General features: G+C 43.2%; 1 protein-coding gene across 2 annotated transcripts in view; it reads left to right on the plus strand.

Moving 5' to 3' along the window:
- The window catches only part of ST8SIA1 (ST8 alpha-N-acetyl-neuraminide alpha-2,8-sialyltransferase 1), a 146,420-nt gene that overhangs the window by 62,632 nt on the left and 63,908 nt on the right, over positions 1 to 19,880 (plus strand). The window contains exons 3-4 of one of the 2 annotated variants that reach the window (XM_074826409.1): positions 9,950 to 10,059; positions 16,334 to 16,426. In XM_074826409.1, the coding sequence (XP_074682510.1) occupies positions 9,950 to 10,059; positions 16,334 to 16,426 (203 nt within the window). The remainder of the gene's footprint in view (positions 1 to 9,949; positions 10,060 to 16,333; positions 16,427 to 19,880) is intronic. The other variant, XM_074826410.1, reaches the window with a different exon arrangement.

A 19,880-nucleotide genomic window follows, 5' to 3' on the forward strand; every position in this document is an offset into this window, starting at 1 on the left:
TTTAGGTTGGAAGGGACCTTGAAGATCATCTAGTCCAACCATTAACCTAGCACTGACAGATCCCGGCTACACTATATCCCTCAGTGCTATGTCAACCCGCCGCTTGAACACCTCCAGGGATGGGGACTCCACCATCTCCCTGGGCAGCCCCTTCCAACGCCTGACTACCCGTTCTGTAAAGAAATACTTCCTAATATCTAGTCTAAACCTTCCCTGGCGCAACTTGAGGCCATTACCTCTTGTCCTATCACTTATTACTTGGTTAAAGAGACTCATCCCCAGCTCTCTGCAACCTCCTTTCAGGTAGTTGTAGAGGGCGATAAGGTCTCCCCTCAGCCTCCTCTTCTCCAGACTAAACAACCCCAGTTCCCTCAGCCGCTCCTCGTACGACATGTGCTCCAGACCCTTCACCAGCTTCGTTGCCCTTCTCTGGACACGCTCGAGTCATTCAATGTCCTTTTTGTAGTGAGGGGCCCAAAACTGAACACAGGAATCGAGGTGCAGCCTCACCAGTGTCGAGTACAGGGGTAAGATCACTTCCCTGTCCCTGCTGGCCACGCTATTTCTGATACAAGCCAGGATGCCATTGGCCTTCTTGGCCACCTGGGCACACTGCTGGCTCATGTTCAGCTGGCTGTCAATCAACACCCCCAGGTCCCTCTCTGACTGGCAGCTCTCCAGCCACTCCTCCCCAAGCCTGTAGCGCTGCTGGGGGTTGTTGTGGCTGAAGTGCAGCACCCGGCATTTGGCCTTATTGAAACTCCTACAGTTGGCCTTAGCCCATCGCTCCAGCCTGTCCAGATCTCTCTGCAGAGCCTCCCTACCCTCGAGCAGATCAACACTCCCACCCAACTTGGTGTCATCTGCAAACTTACTGAGGGTGCACTCGATCCCCTCGTCGAGATCATCAATAAAGATGTGAAACAGGAGTGGCCCCAAAACCGAGCCCTGGGGGACACCACTCATGACCGGCCACCAACTGGATTTAACTCCGTTCACCACAACTCTCTGGGCCCGGCCATCCAGCCAGTTTTTTACCCAGCAAAGCGTGTGCTCATCCAAGCCTCGAGCAGCCAGTTTTGCCAGGAGAATGCTGTGGGAAACGGGGTCAAAGGCCTTACTGAAGTCAAGGTAAACTACGTCCACAGCCTTTCCCTCATCCAATAAGCAGGTCACCTTGTCGTAGAAGGAGATCAGGTTTGTCAAGCAGGACCTGCCTTTCATAAACCCATGCTGACTGGGCCTGATCATCTGGTTGTCCCGCACGTGTTCTATGATGGTACTCAGGATGAGCTGCTCCATCAGCTTCCCGGGCACTGAAGTTAAGCTGACAGGCCTGTAATTTCCTGGATCATCCTTCTGACCCTTCTTATAGATGGGTGTCACATTGGCAAATTTCCAATCTGTCGGGACCTCCCCGGTCAGCCAGGACTGCTGGTAAATGATGGAAAGCGGCTTGGCGAGCACCCCAGCCAGCTCCTTCAGCACCCTCGGGTGTATCCCATCCGGTCCCATAGACTTGTGTGTGTCTATGTGATGCAGTAGGTCACTGACTGTCTCCTGGATTGTGGGGGGGTCATTCTCCCAGTCTCTGTCCTCTGGCTGAGGAGGCTGAATTCCCTCAAATGCAGGGAACCACAGCCACCCTCCACATTCCCTTACAGAGAATAGGCCATCCCTGACATTGTTTTTTTGGATCTGGTTGCCATCAAGCTGTCATGTCTTGACAGCTCTGTGGGAGGAACAAAAGGCCCATCAGACCGAAGATGTCTTGTAAACAGTGAAGAAGATGCATTTGCCACCCTGCCATATCTGACAGCATAAAAAACCAAGGCCGCGTTACCTGTGTCTGACAGAGTGCCAGCTGCATCCTTATGGAAATGTGCAAGAAAATGTTTTATTAAGAACTGAATTTGGCTTCTCATTAACTCTCAGGATTTTGCTGGCTCCTTAGGAAAATCAGTAGAACAATGCCCTTCTCATCAGGATGCTGCTGTCTCAAAAGGGACAGTAAAATCTCGGCATCTCTTGCAAATCAAAATGCTTATTTAGAAAAACATTTTATTCTAATTTATGTTCTCAGTGTTTTCAGTGTTTTTGACATCTTCAGCATTAAATCACAGGCTGAATACTGTAATTTTTCCTGTTTTCCCAGTAAGGACTTGGTTACTGATTAAAGCCTTTGGCAGGGAGTGGGCAAAAATCAATGCATTAACAACCTAACAGTGAAATCAAAGTGAATTAGAGTAGCATTATCTAAACCAAATTATATTATATTAGTACTCTGTAATGTTCTCTTAACTGATGACAATGATTTATTTCTACTTAGATGAATGATGAAACTAATCAGTGAATTGCTGCATAGATGCTTTGTTAAATTAGTCCCATATTCAATTGGGAGTCTTTAATCTATTGCTTTGTGTGTTTATTTGTCATTGAATTCACAGTGGGATGTGCAGGTTCTTCTTTCGTTTACATGAATACAAACTAGAACATCTTCATTGATTATCAGTGGAGTTTCATTGCTTTAAACCAGGGAAAATGAGACAATAGGGCCTTTCCATCTGGTTTTGTTTGGAGATGCTTTTTTAAAATTATTTGGACCTACTTTTTAAAATTATTTGAAATTTATTTTTAAAGGGAATTCAGCCCGCTTATATCCAATGTACAAGGTGGTTTTAGTTAACAGTATTTGCTAATTCTGTGGTAATGATTGCTTAAAAACGGGGATGAGTTGGTCATTTATTTTTACATTTTCTCTGTTACACTAGATGAACTGATACTGTGCTACTTTTTTCTAGTCCACCCACAAGACTTTGGCTGTTCATTAAAATTTTATGAATGAAGAAAATAACAAATGTGTTGACAATGAAAATAACAGTTTCAGGAAACTAGTATTAATGGAAATGCTTTCGTTACAACTTTACAGTCCAAGCCAGCACTTGTTAGACAGTTCTAAGGAGAAAAACAACTTGAGCTTTTTGTGAGCATTTAGCATAAATGACAGCTGGGTCTTCACAATGTGAGAACTTATATGCTGTTAACTATGAACTGACAATTCACCTAGCAAAGAGTTACACTGTGGGAGATAAAGAAGGAAAGCATGAGAAGGTTTTTGCAAGTCCTGTGAAATATATTTTGCTGGTAATTGAAACCTAGAAGCAAACTTGGGTGTACTATATAGTATTATCTCCAAATAGCACCATAACCTTAAAAATATAACACTCTTGATTTGAAAATTGCCTCTTGCTGAGATTACAAGTAATACCCAAGTCTATGTTACTAAAAAGTAAAACTGTTTTAATTCTGGAGCAAGTTGTAACATTCTTCTAAACCTTCAACCCCAACATAGCATTCAAAAAATCTGAAGGCAGATCACCCACACCATGAAGATAGCATAAAATCACTTGGCATGAGGAAACAAATCATAATTGGAGTCCATCTTTGATGTTTTTTACCCTTAGAGGAAAAAAATAACTCCAGGTTTTGATAATTAATTAAATATTAAATCCAACCTTAAATCCACGGTACATAACCTGACAAGCCAGCAGTAGGAACAGCGAGAGGATGCAGGGAAACATCTTGAAAGCCCACTAGTGATGTGGAAAGCTTAGGACTGGGACTACCTTTCTGTTAATTGTGTTGCAATTTTACTTAAGTTGTTTGTACCTCCTGTTTTGGGCAGCCCAAAGGAAGGAATGAGCTGAATGCTTATGGGAAGTTACAGAACGAAGCCCACAGCTTTTTAGCTTTGAAGAACTTCTAAGTGCCTTTATCTGTGTTATCTGTCCCATAAGTGTCCTTTGGATGTGGAGGAGAGGGAAGTGTGCCATCGCATTAACATCCCTGCAGCGGGTTGGGTATGCTGCTAACTAGATTACAGGATGATGATTTCCTAACAGTTTCAAAGCCCAGAAGCCTCTTCCTTTGAAAGAGGGAAGAGAGAAATACCTTTTGTAGAGAGAAAAAGGAGCCATATGTTTCATAGTCGCTGATGGGCAACACTTGAGTTTAAGACTTGTATGATTTGCGTATAACCAGGCAGTTTGTTTGGACAGAGGGGCTCAGGGCAGAGTTCCTGAAATGTCCCTGCGGTCTCAGCAGTAATATAGATCTGTGATGTAAATGTTTGAAGAAAAGTCATGTGCAAGATAACAAATGCAGGTTTCTCCCAGGTCATCCTAAGCAGTTGCTCTTTATTAAGCTCAAAGCAGCTGAAATCCCATCAAGCACCAGGGACACTTAATCCTTAGGCCTTTACACCACCACCCCACCCCGCTCCACCCTGTTATGGTACTGAAACTAGGTCTTCAGCATAATGTCTGTAGAAAGTTTGTAAGTATGTTCTTCTGGAAAGTGCATCTGTTGAACATTTTAAACTAAATGGTGGTGGGTAGACTCTGTCCGATGTCTGTGCCGTGTCCTGAATTTTCTGCTGGAGGAGGCAAAAACTTCTGTGGGCTCTCGTTGGCATGGTGGCTTTTCACAGAAAACTGTGTTCAGCCTGGTTTTCCTCCTATGTCCGTAGAGTGAGTGGATTTCTTCACAGGTTAGGCAGAGGGACAATCACAGTGGTGATTATATCTGTCCCTTCTACTTTCCTTCGACTCCCTCAAATCACCCTGGCAGCCCTTATCCTGTTCTTTTGTTTCCTGGACTCTCTGAAGGACAAGAATTTCAAAACTTCACATGCTTTTGGAAACAAAAGTATGTATGCAAATGACAACTAAAATTATCATCTCTGAGCATAACAATACAAGTCTCCCTTGAAAGACAGCAAATCATCTCAAGCAATATCAAAGGCTGTTTGCAACTCACAGAATTTTGAAGCATTTAGTAACTCCTGAATGTTTATTTTTGGGGTCTATAAGCCACTCAACATGTACTAAAGCAACAGAATTTATGTGACAGTGTCCACAACTCTTAAAAGCAAGAGTTAATGGCTGCTGCCTCTGTGATTTGTCACAGCCTTGCCTGTGTATAACTAGCTGTCTTCAAAGGAGCCTTGATATACCTTGAATAAGAAAGGTACACAGAATCACAGAATCAACTAGGTTGGAAAGGACCTTGAAGATCATCTAGTTCAACCATTAACCTAACACTGACAGTTCCCATCTACACCATATCCCTCAGCGCTATGTCAACCCTACTCTTAAACACCTCCAGGGATGGGGACTCCACCACCTCCCTGGGGAGCCCATTCCAACGCCTGACTACCCGTTCTGTAAAGAAATACTTCCTAATATCTAGTCTAAACCTTCCCTGGTGCAACTTGAGGTCATTACCTCTTGTCCTATCTCTTGTTACTTGGTTAAAGAGACTCATCCCCAGCTCTCTGCAACCTCCTTTCAGGTAGTTGTAGAGGGCGATGAGGTCTCCCCTCAGCCTCCTCTTCTCCAGACTAAACAACCCCAGTTCCCTCAGCCGCTCCTCGTACGACATGTGCTCCAGACCCTTCACCAGCTTTGTTGCCCTTTTCTGGACACGCTCGAGTAATTCAATGTCCTTTTTGTAGTGAGGGGCCCAAAACTGAACACAGGAATCGAGGTGCGGCCTCACCAGTGCTGAGTACAGGGGTAAGATCACTTCCCTGTCCCTGCTGGCCATGCTATTTCTGATACAGGCCAGGATGCCATTGGCCTTCTTGGCCACCTGGGCACACTGCTGGCTCATGTTCAGCCGGCTGTCAATCAACACCTCCAGGTCCCTCTCTGACTGGCAGCTCTCCAGCCACTGCTCCCCAAGCCTGTAGCACTGCTGGGGGTTGTTGTGACCCAAGTGCAGCACCCGCCATTTGGCCTTATTGAACTTCATACAGTTGGCCCTAGCCCATCGGTCCAGCCTGTCCAGATCTCTCTGCAGAGCCTCCCTACCCTCGAGCAGATCAACACTCCCACCCAGCTTGGTGTTGTCTGCAAACTTACTGAGGGTGCACTCGATCCCCTCGTCTAGATCATCAGTAAAGATGTTAAACAAGAGTGGCCTCAAAACCGAGCCCTGGGGGACGCGTTATTTATAAAACATACTCCTCTACATTTCCTCTGATTCCCATCCCCTCCATCCCCCATGTACTGTGTATGTGAGCTCTTGTTTGGTCAGGATCACCTCAGAGATGAGATGTCCTTTGAATTTCAAGATATGCTCCTTATTTAATAACTGTGTAAATTAAAATATATTCTTGAGAAAGCAAATGCAGTACAAGAATGCAGCTGCGTACTTAGTATTGCTCTGCCATGCTGTCACTGGGTTCCTACCAGTGGCTGGGCCTCAGGAAACTAAAATTTATTTTTCTGCTTTAGCATATCTTAATCCAGAGTTAGGATAAACGAAATGCTTTAATGTTTTCCATTAGAAAGCAGGTTGTGGCTTTATACTAGCTGAATGAAATCTAGTTTTCTGAGAAAAGAAGATAAAGCAAATCTAAGAAAAGAAATAAGACAGTAGAAATAAGTTCTGTCAAATACAGACTTTGTGCTATAATGCTGTGTCTGTTTTCTGGACCATGTACATTGTTCCAATGCCTGGTGAATAAATGATGCAGTGTTAGATGTTGCTCTGTACATGTAAGTGAGGACAAGTGCTGCTGCTGTTCTACCTTGTCCTCCTGGAGAGGAGAATTGTTTTGGGATTCTGCATCCTGTTGCTGTGGCATCTGCATTCTCAGAGGCCTGGTGCAATAAATTCTGTCTCTACTGCAAAGTCAGGTTTTGACAGGTTTGATAAATAAAAAATCCCTGCACGATTTTTTTGCATGAGGAGAATATTAACTCTTGTATTGTAGACAAATTCCATTCTGTAACTAAATCACACTGCTTTAAATTCACATGTCTTTTCACCATCCTTTGTTTTTTTATATGCTGGGCTGTGCTGATGCACTGTGTACTGTTTAAATGACTGTCCTGACCTCACTAAAGGTGAATAACTAGGGCACAGCAATCATGAAATAATAGAGTTCTCTATTCTTAGAGAGGCCAGGAAAGGGCTAAGCAGAACTGACATCCTGGACTTCCAAAGGGCTGACTTTGTCTTGTTTAGGCACCAGCTTGACAGGATCCCTTGGGAGATGGTCCTGAAGGGTATAGGGGTCCAAGAAGGCTGGGCGCTCTTTAAAAAGGAAGTGTTAATGGCTCGGGAACAGGCAGTCCCCAGGTGCTCTAAGAGGAGCAGGCGGCACAGAAGACCACCCTGGCTGAACAGGGAGTTTGGCTGCAACTCAAGGAGAAAAGGAGAGTTTACAGCCTTTGGAGGAAGGGGCTAGCAACTCACAGTGATTACAAAGAGGCTGTGAGGCTATGCAGGGCAGAAATCAGGAGGTCTAAAGCCCAGCTAGAAATTAATCTGGCTTCAGCAATCAAAGATAACAAGAAATGTTTCTATAAGTTAGTTTGTCAATAGCAAAAGAAAGACCAGGGAGAGTCTCCATCCCCTGCTAGATGCTGAAGGAAACTTGGTAGCAAGTGATGAGGGGAAGGCTGAGGTACTTAATGCCTTCTTTGCCTCAGTCTTTAATAACAAGACTAGTTGTACTGAGGGAATCCAACTCCCTCAGCCAGATGATAGAGACTGGGAGAACGACCCCCCCGCAATCCAGGAGAGAGTCAGTGACCTGCTACATCACATAGACACACACAAGTCTATGGGACCGGATGGGATACACCCGAGGGTGCTGAAGGAGCTGGCTGGGGTGCTCGCCAAGCCGCTTTCCATCATTTACCAGCAGTCCTGGCTGACCGGGGAGGTCCCGACAGATTGGAAATTTGCCAATGTGACACCCATCTATAAGAAGGGTCAGAAGGATGATCCAGGAAATTACAGGCCTGTCAGCTTGACGTCGGTACCCGGGAAGCTGATGGAGCAGCTCATCCTGAGTACCATCATAGAACACGTGCGGGACAACCAGATGATCAGGCCCAGTCAGCATGGGTTTATGAAAGGCAGGTCCTGCTTGACAAACCTGATCTCCTTCTACGACAAGGTGACCTGCTTATTGGATGAGGGAAAGGCTGTGGACGTAGTTTACCTTGACTTCAGTAAGGCCTTTGACCCCGTTTCCCACAGCATTCTCCTGGCAAAACTGGCTGCTCGAGGCTTGGATGAGCACACGCTTTGCTGGGTAAAAAACTGGCTGGATGGCCGGGCCCAGAGAGTTGTGGTGAACGGAGTTAAATCCAGTTGGTGGCCGGTCATGAGTGGTGTCCCCCAGGGCTCAGTTTTGGGGCCACTCCTGTTTCACATCTTTATTGATGATCTCGACGAGGGGATCGAGTGCACCCTCAGTAAGTTTGCAGACAACACCAAGCTGGGTGGGAGTGTTGATCTGCTCGAGGGTAGGGAGGCTCTGCAGAGAGATCTGGACAGGCTGGACCGATGGGCTAAGGCCAACTGTAGGAGTTTCAATAAGGCCAAATGCCAGTTGCTGCACTTCAGCCACAACAACCCCCAGCAGCGCTACAGGCTTGGGGAGGAGTGGCTGGAGAGCTGCCAGTCAGAGAGGGACCTGGGGGTGTTGATTGACAGCCAGCTGAACAGGAGCCAGCAGTGTGCCCAGGTGGCCAAGAAGGCCAATGGCATCCTGGCCTGTATCAGAAATAGCATGGCCAGCAGGGACAGGGAAGTGATCTTACCCCTGTACTCGGCACTGGTAAGGCCGCACCTTGATTACTGTGTTCAGTTTTGGGCCCCTCACTACAAAAAGGACATTGAATGACTCGAGCGTGTCCAGAGAAGGGCAACAAAGCTGGTGAAGGGTCTGGAGCACATGTCGTACGAGGAGCGGCTGAGGGAACTGGGGTTGTTTAGTCTGGAGAAGAGGAGGCTGAGGGGAGACCTCATCGCCCTCTACAACTACCTGAAAGGAGGTTGCAGAGAGCTGGGGATGAGTCTCTTTAACCAAGTAATAAGTGATAGAACAAGAGGTAATGGCCTCAAGTTGTGCCAGGGAAGGTTTAGACTGGATATTAGGAAGCATTTCTTTACAGAACGGGTTGTTAGGCGTTGGAATGGGCTCCCCAGGGAGGTGGTGGAGTCCCCATCCCTGGAGGTGTTTAAGAGTAGGGTTGACATAGCGCTGAGGGATATGGTGTAGATGGGAACTGTCAGTGTTAGGTTAATGGTTGAACTAGATGATCTTCAAGGTCCTTTCCAACCTAGTTGATTCTGTGATTCTGTGATTCTAACTTGGGGCTGACAGGAAGATGTCCCACTCATAGTTTTGAGATCCTCTGGAATGAAGAAGACTGTATGGATCTAATTTCTTACTGTGTTTGATGCATAGGATAGCATGACAATTTGACCTTGTACTTTTATGCCCTGCTAAGCAGCTACAAGAGCTCCTTAGTTAAAATGGTCCCTTTCTGATTGTAATTTATGCTGTGCCTGGGGAGCTGAGTGTGTAAGGAGCTGCTGTCAAGCTCTAAATATCTTTGCCTAAGGCTTCAGAGTGACTCGTCCCAGGGACAACCGTGGAGGGAGCCAGGGTGACTCCTGATTTCCAGTGCCCTTCTGTCATCACCTCATTCCTTGTTCCTTCCTTTCTTTCTTCCCCAGAGCTGTCTATTGTATATCAGCTCAGGAAGGTCACTTTCATGGAGTTTGTTTTTTCTTTTTTTCCTGGTTGTCTTATTTCCCCTGTGTCCTTGCAGCTTGGCTAGAAGGCTCGTTCTGAACTGACCACCTGACTTGGTCAGTATCTGCATCAGGACTTTAGGCAGTTTTCATTTTGCAGAGATGTTATCTTCTGTATCATGTTTGTTGTGTCCTGGTTTGACAAGTGGGGATAAGACCTGTCCTATATCTACTTACCAGCTAATTTCTGTACTGCGCCCCCGCCCCAGCTCCTAATTCTTTTGTCACTTTGAGTTCTGCCAGCTCCCTGGGTTCTCCAGGAGCGGCTGCTACAAAGATGTGTGTGTTCTCCTCTGTAAAACCGGTCCTTGTTTTGTGTTGCTAGGCTACTCCCTTCCAGCTGCCACTGAAGAAATGCTCTGTGGTGGGAAACGGTGGGATCCTGAAAAAGAGCGGCTGCGGCAAACAAATAGATCAAGCAGATTTTGTCATGCGGTAAGACAGAAACCTCAATGACACATTGTCTCCCCTTCCCCCTGCTAAGTCTTGGAATTTCAAAGCTATTCAGTTGCGATTAATCAATTATAATTTGCCTCGTTTCCCGCAGCCCCCCCCCCCCCCCCCCCCCCCCCCCCCCCCCGCGCTTTGCAGATTGCTTTACACAAGTGATTTGGCTAAAAGTGTGAGGAGAGGCAAAAAAGAGAGTTTCGACTGTCTTCTGCAGATGGCTGTGTAGTGAGGGGGGCAGTCTGCAGATGGGTGGGTTAAGGTTGTGACAGATTGTGCAGTGTCAGAGAGAGGGACGGAAGCGCTGTTTTTCTCTTTAATGATGCAGCTTATGCAGGGTCTCATCCTGCAATGTGCTCTGTCCTCTGCAACTCTAAACTCATATGCAACCCATTGAACTCAAGATGAGTAGGTACTGACTTATGGGGTGAGGCTTAAGAAGTAAGTTGGAACAAGCTAAAATGTTCCTATGTTTTTCTTCCCTCAAGACTGATTTCTGACTGACTGGGGAAAGGCCAAACCTCTTTCCTTGTTGCAGGTTTTTTGGGATTCCTCACCTTTCCTTTCCCTCCAACCTTCCTGAACTTACAAGAACCTGTCAGGAGGGATGTTGAACCAGCTACTGCTTTCGTGATTGAATTTGGCACTTTCTAAGTCTGCATTCTTTAAGGAAGAAAGACAGAAATTAGTTCCTTCCTGTTAAACATGAACAAGAACAACATTGTGGGGGAGAAACTGGGGGAATGCTCCCAAAGAGATGAGAAATGAACACTTGCTTTAGCAAGTCTCCTTATTGGATCCTGATGGCTTATTATAAAGCCATACAAATTTGCTGCAAACCAAAGAGCATTACTGTAATTTCTGGTTTGCATCTAAAAGAACAAAAATGCCTTCAATGTTAAATCAAAGAAATACAACAAACTAAAGGCAAAAGGAAACCTGTACTTAGAGCATTCACAGAAGAGAAGATGTAAGGCACAGGGGGAGAGAAGCAGTGTGCTGATTGCCATTACTGAAAAACTCCTTAGGTGTTCCACAGACTAAATATAAGAAACTGCAGGGTATATACCATGGTAATATTATCTAGATGCAATGGGGAATTGAAATGCTGCAGGAGCAATCAGTTACAAAAACAATAGAAACTTTTTTAAAAAAACAGCAGTTGTAGCTTGATCAGAAAAATCCTTTTCTCTCCGGGGAGGGTAAAGCAACCATATCTGTACAGAATTTATTCTGAATTGGAAATAAGTGATAGGGAGAATCCTGCAAAAATCCCAGTAGCTGCCTGCAGGCTGTACTATATTAGTGATGTGCAGTCGTATTTATAGAAAGTGTTTCAGTTCTTTTGGGTTAGAAACTAATACACCACTGGGAGAAAATATTTTTATAGCAGGTGAAAGACAGGATTTAGTTGATCTTTTCTAAATCTGATTTCTATAATCTGAGAGAGAGAAAGAGCACAATAGTGACTTGCATAACATCTTCCATTTTTTAAAAAATAGATTTGTGTAATAATCTTTAAAGTGTTTTCTCAGTGTGAAATGTCATGCCAGGGTTTGCCCTTGTTTTGTTCCATTCACATGTTTTTTGATTTCATGTATGTGTGTTTCCATAAGCTCTGTCATATGACTGCAGCCATCCTCTCGGATATATTGTAATTACTAAGGTTAATTAATGAGTTTAAACTCATCTCATTGCTGAGCATTTTCTACAAACACATAGAGATTAAAAGAGCAGCAGTTTTCAGCCTCTGAGGCAAAGCACAGTGCATCTGCAATGAAAAAGGTGCATGGCATATGGTCTACATGTTTAGGTAGTGTGGTTATAATAGGCTGCTCTTCTGATACCTAATGGTTTTCACATTTGTAATCCTTATTTCTAAGAAAAAAATTGGATTTGCCCTCTCCCTTCCTGTTAACACTTATTTTTAGAGAGAAGTGTTGGGTACTAAAACCTAAGCAATATTTCTGTCCATATTTTGACAGAAGAGACGCATTTTCTTGGCATTAGATTTTGAAGAAATACTTCTACATCTTGCAATTCTCCCTTTCCCCCAGCCACTTTCCATGGCACTGCAGTGGTTTGTACATCTCTCAGAGAGAACATTTCTCTGTAAAATAGCAGGGGATTTTGGGGACTTCTCCAAGCTGTTTGCTAGTGAATTTATTTCAAAACTGGAGCAATTTGTCACTATTTCAAGTTGACTAGTGTCTGTCCTGGTTTGGGGAGGCCAAGCTGTTACGTTTTAATCACACTTTGCCAGGCTATCTAGCTGTACCAGCCCAGGTGGAGCTGGGGAGGTTAAATATGGTGGCACTTTGGAGTTTGTAGACAAATCCAAAGAAAGATGGCTTTCAGCTGCCTTACACAATTACTGTCTTCATGTTGGCCAAGATGCCACAAAGGAATAAAAATGAATGGTTGCGATTACATACTAAATTCATATTAGTCCCCAGTGTTTAGTGTATGTGCATATCTAACATTCTAAAATAGCTAGATAGTCCTATAGTATCTATAAAATGCACATGCATCAGCCAAGTTGCCTGGATTCTCTGTAGCTGCAGAATATGGACTTCTGTCTGGGCCAAAGCCAGAATAGCCATTTCTGCCTGGTGAGGGTTGAAGGATCCCTCTCATTTTACCCTTGCAGCTATTTCTACCTGTTGAATTGGAAGGTCTCAGATGTGAAAAAGGCACACACGGACTGCTGTGCCTATCCATGATTTTTTTTTTTTTTCTCCCCACCTAAAGGCTGGATCCAAGTCGTATTGGTCACCTATATAGGAGACTGATATGTTCCACTCTTTGAGTTAGGCTCATGTCAAAAATGCTGTCCTGAAACGCTGTCCTGGTACTTCTTCTTTCCTCCATATTCATGTACTTACTCCTCAGTACCAGGAGTAAGATAATTAAAAAGGCCTGTTTTAGGATGAATCTTTTGTTTCTTGGTATGTTCCTCACCTTCACAGTACTTGGCACCCTGCTGATCTGTTCAAGAAAATAATCTGAAAGACCAAGAAGTTTCTGTCAGCCAACTGATTTCTCACTGAGTTTCCTTTGGATACTCAGACCTTTTCTTAATATTTCGTGCAGAAGAAGCTGGGAACGAGACTTACTGATGAGAGGAATTAGATGTGTTTAAATAATGCATCAGGGACTGGCTTGTGAAAAATTTCATTATTGAGATGTTAAGATGATAAAAACTAGGGAGACTTCCTGGTCCTTCATAGTGCTTTTAAATAAACTTCAACCAAAAATGGCTTCTTAAAAGCTTGTCCTATGAGTTTGTGTTTCTTTGAATCAGAGAGCATTATACTGTAATCTGCCAGAGGTCATTTATGCCATCTCTCTGCTCTGAGGCAGGTATATTTGTTTGGCCTGCCATTGAAAACTGCAACCTTTCTAAATAGTATTAATCTGATTAATTTGTATCCTGCCCAGTGCAGGTGCAGCAAGCAACCTATTGCTGCTATTTTATTTTATTTTATTTTATTTTATTTTATTTTATTTTATTTTATTTTATTTTATTTTATTTTATTTTATTTTATTTTATTTTATGTAAACCTTTCTAAATTGTGGGGGTTTTATCATTCTTTATGTCTGGGAATTAAACTTCCCTTATTCTTCTAGTCCTTTTTTTTTTTTTCTTCTCAATGATTGCATTTTCTGAAACCTCTTATTTTGATTCCTCTTTTCTGGCTTCTTTTTAAGTTTTCTAGCTTCTCATAAATTGTGGTAGACCAAACTAGAAGCTGTTTCCTAACTGAGATCTCAATACATTGTGCACATCTTAACAAATGTAGTCATGAAAAGGAGAAAATCTTCCTAGAAACTTTATTTTTCTTGGTGAACGTGGCTGAATTCACCTATGTTCCATATAGGTGGGACTTTACTGTCCTCCTTGGCATTTCCTGATTATCTGAATTTAAAAATATGGTTTTGAAAGCTGGTATTTGTATGCAAATACATGCAGATATAGCACTACGGTGTTTTTTTCTTCGGGAATGTGAGATGTTTGGCATTAACAAAAATTGCGGAGAATATACCTTGTGCACACTAGTGCCCTTTCTGGGCACTGACATTGCACAAAACTGTAACATGTGGAGGTGCAGCCGGGAATTTGTGCAGCCTTGTTTGCTGCACTCTGCTGTCGCAAGCACCTAGATCCCTCCTCCGAACGCTGCAGAGGTCAGCGAAAATGCTAACAGAGGCAGCAGCTGCTGTGGAGGCAAGGGCTTTCCTTGTGACAAGACTGATCAGGGAGTGTAGTGATAGGATAAGCGGTAACAGTTTTAAACTGAAAGAGGGTAGATTTAGATCAGATACAAGGAAGAAATTATTTGCTGTGAGGGTGGTGAGACACTGGAACAGGTTGCCCGGAGAAGCTGTGGATGCCCCCTCCCTGGAAGTGTTCAAGGCCAGGTTGGCTTTGAGCAAACTGGTCTAGTGGAAGGTGTCCCTGCCCATGGCAGGGGGGTTGGAACTAGACGATCTTTAAGGTCCCTTCCAACCCAAACCATTCTATGATTTTCCCAGCGCAGTGGAAGTTTATGGCAACCTGTAATGCAACAGCCTAACAGTTTCTGCAGTAGCCCCTGGAAACTGCTGTAAAAATTGAACTGTAGTTCACTCCCCTAGCTCCTGCCTCTCACTAGTGTAGGAAATGGGCCTCTGAATCATTAAGATAAAAAAATTGGATAAGCAACTAGTTGTTGGACTCAAGGCTTTCATGACTGACCCTGGCTGCCTGGAAGATGCATGCAGAATTGGAGTGCTACTGAGAGTTTAATGGAGAAGACTATGAGAAAAATGATGCAACTCTTCACAGGCGTAAGGCTTGTAGCAAAGGAACCCGTGTCTCCCTGGTACCAGGAGGAGAAATCACGACTATGAAACAACTCCTCTCTGCGCTGCTGCCTTCCCTCTTCCAGTGCTGGGGCCTCGTCCTCTGTGCGGGTGCGTGTCTGCAGAGCTGAAAGCAACGAGGAGCTGCTTGATGCTCCTCTTTAGGGTTAGCGTTTACTGAGCAGGCCATCGTGGGAGCAGGAAGAGGCAGGACCTGGCTCCTGAGCATGACTCTTGCCTTTCCACATCATGTACTCTGTCTCTGTGCTGTGCTTTTTCAGCGTGCTGCAGAAACACAATGAAACGAGCACATTCAAATGAGGATGTCTTAAAAGTTGGAGGACAAATTTGGCTATGGTAGAGCCCAAAACTTTTTTAAAAAAATCCAACAAACCCCCAGAACCCAAACAACACAAAAACTTAAAAGTCTTGTTGTGAAAAAATTCCAAAGTCTACTTTTCTCTGAGAATCTTGGTTTCATTTTTGCCCTTTAAGTATTCTAAATATTCTTCATATCTTTGATTTTAAAAGACAAATTGAAATGAAAAATACTGTTTTGTCACCCATTTTTGGTGTAATTTCTATGTATTAAGTAGATTTTTCCTGACTCTAATTTCTGGAGCAGTGCATAGGCTTGGGTACTGTTGTATTTTCATCTTTGTGTTTTCATCTTATTTACAGCACCTTCCTTCTCGGTCTTTACTATGGAACACTTAGGACTGTTCATTGTCTGGAAGTTTCTCTCTACTTCTGTTCTTTTGGAGTCTTAGCTCTCTGCTTTCCAAAGTAAACTTGCTTAGTCACTTTCTCTTTATTATGTTATCACCTTGCTCACCGCAAAAAGACTGTGAGCAGAACAGAGATGCACATATTTAAATAGACACTTAAAATTTTTCTCTGTTTTTTTGGTAAATATTGTATGCTGAAGATGCCCTGCAGTGCAGTATTAAAAATGCCAGACATGTAATGCTTGTAATGCTACAGAGAGGTAACAGCCTGGAGCCTGCTACTGGTAAACAAGACAGAACAGAATGAAAAGCAGAACTTTAAAGAGTATGGAAAAAAAAGTCTTTGCTATAGGCAATAATGGCCTCTTCCACAGCCTTTCAGCCTGTCAGAAATGCCAAGTCTGTCTTTGGTTTTGCTTAGTAGTTACATAAGTTCATTTCTGCAAAAGGCTTTATTTCTACATTTCACCACACTCTGGTACAAAAAAGTCCTGTTGTGCTTATAGATGTGGTACAGTACAGAACATTTGTAGCTTGGTCTAGTATTTATACAGCATGTTTACATATTATGACAGCTTGCTTTTTTTAAAAAACAGGAAAACCACCTGCAAACTTGCAGATTAAAAAAGACTGAGTTTGAAGCCTGTCAATTCTGAATGTCATTTAAAATCTTGACTTTCTGTGCACAGGTGCAACCTTCCTCCTCTATCCAGTGAATACAGCAAGGATGTTGGATCAAAAACCCAGCTGGTGACTGCAAATCCCAGTATAATTCAGAAAAGGTAGAGAGCATCTTGTTCCTTCTCTGGTTGGGGGAAACAAAAAGAAGAATGCTTCATCTATGTTATAGATATTAGTGCATCAGAGTTATGTTCTTAATGATCTTCTGATCCTGGAAAAGGATATGGAAAAAGTGAAATAGGCAATAGTTTGGTGTTAGTTGAAATAATTCAAGACTAAACCCCTGATCCTTTCACTGTAAGCAGGAAAACTGGGGGAAGCTGGCTTTTACAGAGTTATTTCTTCTACCGTACTCCCCTCTGTGCTTCCAGCTCCCTCCCTTTACCATTAGTGGGCACGTGCCAGAGGGGCTTTGGCTCCCAAGCCAGGCACATGCTGATGGGTGGCCCAAACTACTCTGCTGGTCAGGCCAGCTGGCTGCTGCATCCCACAATTAACGAAGATGCTACTTTGGGTTTCTCTTTGCTTCACCACTGATAACCCCTGGGTCCTTACTGTCTTTGTATTATTTGTTTGATATTGGCTTATGGGTACAAAAGTGGTTAGGATGGAACTGATTGGCAGGTTGTGATCATACAAGCCTCACTTTCTTAGGAAACTGGGACAAAATTTTGTTGTTTATTAGGGTTGGTTGAAATATTCCAAATGTCAGTAGCTGATGAGAGAAGGGAAGAGGGAGGGGGGGGGGGAAAAGTCAACACCAGCTCTCTGATTTTGCCTTCCTGAATTTTGATTGCTATGTTATTTATCAGCCTGAATGAGGTAGGCTGTTCTCAGGCAGAACAAGATCTGGTAGTAATCTGCCATGTTCACTGAAAAACACAGAGAAAAGTCAAAAACTAGGGGGATGAACAGGAAATGATTAGGCATAAAGAAATGTATAATGCCAGGTACTGGGAAGTGAAGGATTGTGAAAGGAAGGAAAGCAGGGAAATAAAATGAATAATAGAAAGCCAGGTGCTTTAGAAAGAAGAAAAACACAGACTTGGAAATAGATGTTTGATGGTATTTAAATGTAGTATTTTTCCTCTCTATCAGGAATTGAAGGCTTCTTGAGTTTTGTGTGTGGAAAAGATGAGAGTCTTTGACAGAGTAGAAAAGAGAGGGTGAGCAAGAGGGAAATGGAGTAGTAATTGGCTTCAAGAGCCGATTCCAGGCAAAGAGTGTCTGAATTGGAGAAGGCACAGAAGTGCTTATGGGATGAGATCAAAGCAAACCAGGCAGAAGTGGCAGAGGTTAGCACCAGGTGCCAGGCAAGAAGAGGGAGCTGCTCAGGCACTGGACCTGAAGATGGGGAATCTGAAAATCCCGTGGGACATAGATGGCTAATGAAGTTGATTTAAGAAGTGGGATGAAATGGCCAGAACACCCCATCAAGGAAGGAAGATCAGTTTGGCCATGGCATTTTGGATAAAATGAAGAGGAGCAGTGTGAAACATGAAGCTTACAACGGATTTTACAGTTTTCAAGGCAGAGGATTATTAAACTCATGGATATTTATTTTGCACCCTCCTTTCCATCAAGGCCTAGAGTGGAAAGCTTGCTGTGTTTAGTATTTTTGAACAGAAGAGGAAAAGGAAAAAGAGTTTTGGTGATGCTACAGGGGGAGACTATGGAAGTACACTACAGATACTGTGGAGTTGTCCAGCAAGAAGGAAGGGAAGGAGTGAGCAGATGGTTGAAGAAGCAGATGGAGAAAGTGAGATGCTACTTTGTGAGAGGGGGATATCACAAGGAGGAGTGGAGGAGGAGGGAAATGGGAAGAGAGAAAGGGAGGAAGGAATAGACAGACAACATGAAACAGGATTGTGTTCAGTCTCAGTTTTCAAAGTGAGTGCATGACAACTGTGGTACAAGACCTTTGATAAGAAAGTAATGTGGGATGTATATGCATGTGTATTGATTAGGAGGAGATATACACCCAGCAACTGAGAATTACACAGAAAACCAATTCATAGTGCTGAAAATTGGCAGAAACTTCCCCTGAGGCTTGGAGCTCTTGAGAGATCTGACACTTTGCTTCCTCTGTCTGATCAGGAAGAGATTTTTTTTTTTTTTTAAATAATATTTTACTGATGTTTCCTGTCCAAACTCATTATTTTACCTCCTGTGTGTTAAGTTACAGTTGGAAGAAAAAGCTTAAATCGTGGAAGTTAAAATAGAAAAAAAGACTACTACTCTGTCAACGATAATCAATTTCTATGTAAAGAAGCTTTTTAAGGAATTAAGGCTACTTGTAAGTCCAGACTTTCATGAAATTCAAGGATGTTCAGATTGGTGACTTACATATATATCTGTTTCTAAGCTATAAGTTAACTAGGTTCACAGAATGGTATTATTTATCATTCTTCCCCCCTCCTCTTGTCCTTACTTTAAGTACATTGATATTGATGAGGCTTGACATCTCAATTATCTCTCAAGTGTGTTATGGCAGATTTAGTGAATCAGTCCTGAACACCATTCATGGCTTCTAGAAGATTTATCCTTACCAGATAATTCATGATGAAGCATGTTGGATAGGGCAAAGTTTTCATACCAGGGATGTAGAGGCAATTTTCTGTGTTGTTCTAAAACCAGAATTATTGCCTTTAGAAAACTAAATTGTTGGCAGTAATTACTGCAAAGTGATACGTGAGCTACCACTGTTACCCTCTAGACTTACAGCCTTAGGATGGGAGAGTCAAGATTTTAATCTGGGAGTACGTTGATTTTAGAGATACCTTCTAAACACTGCCTTTTAAAAAACTTAAGAGATACAATTCCTACTCTGTTTTCAGCAGGAAATGTGACTGTGCAGGTAGTGCAGTTTTTGCTTGTAAAATATTGTGCTCAGTTCTCATTTGGGATTGAAAAATGATGAGGAATTTCCTATCCTAACTTTGCTTCATATAATACAGGAGTACTAACAACAGATGTATTATGATAGAAATTTCCCCAGCTGACTAAGAGGGCTCATGATGACTGCCCGAGTTTCTTTTTTTTGTCTAAAATATTTCATAGGCACCTTCCTTCAATTAATATTGGAACTCACAGTCCTTCGAGACTGTGTAAACTTCTTTTTCCACTTTGTATTCAAAACTTACTTCTCTGTCAAAACCTGGTTTGGGGTTGCAGTTGGGATTGAAATGTTGCATAAAGCTACTCCTGGGGCCACTGTGACCTCTCCCACCTTCTACCCCCCAATACTGTTGAGGGACTGCAAAAAGGTTGGTGTCTGATGTTTCCAGTTCATTCCCCTACCACCCTAGTCAACTTGGCCTTATCTGTAGGGAACCACTTTGTAGGGAGAGTATCCTGTATTTGTTCTGGTTTTTATTTTCTTTCCATGAGTAGCTGCTATAAGTCCCTGCCAGGAAAGAGGCAGTACAGTAGCGAGACCTGTGATGTGCCTACAGCCATTCTTAGACTCTGGGAAAAATCAACAAGGTTATGTCATTTACAGTGATTGTTTCTTTATTCTGAATGCTTGTCTACAGAACGCTTGTCCTGTCTCCT

The sequence above is a fragment of the Strix aluco genome, chromosome 5 (genome assembly GCF_031877795.1).
Source record: "Strix aluco isolate bStrAlu1 chromosome 5, bStrAlu1.hap1, whole genome shotgun sequence".
Classification (NCBI taxonomy): Eukaryota; Metazoa; Chordata; class Aves; order Strigiformes; family Strigidae; genus Strix; species Strix aluco.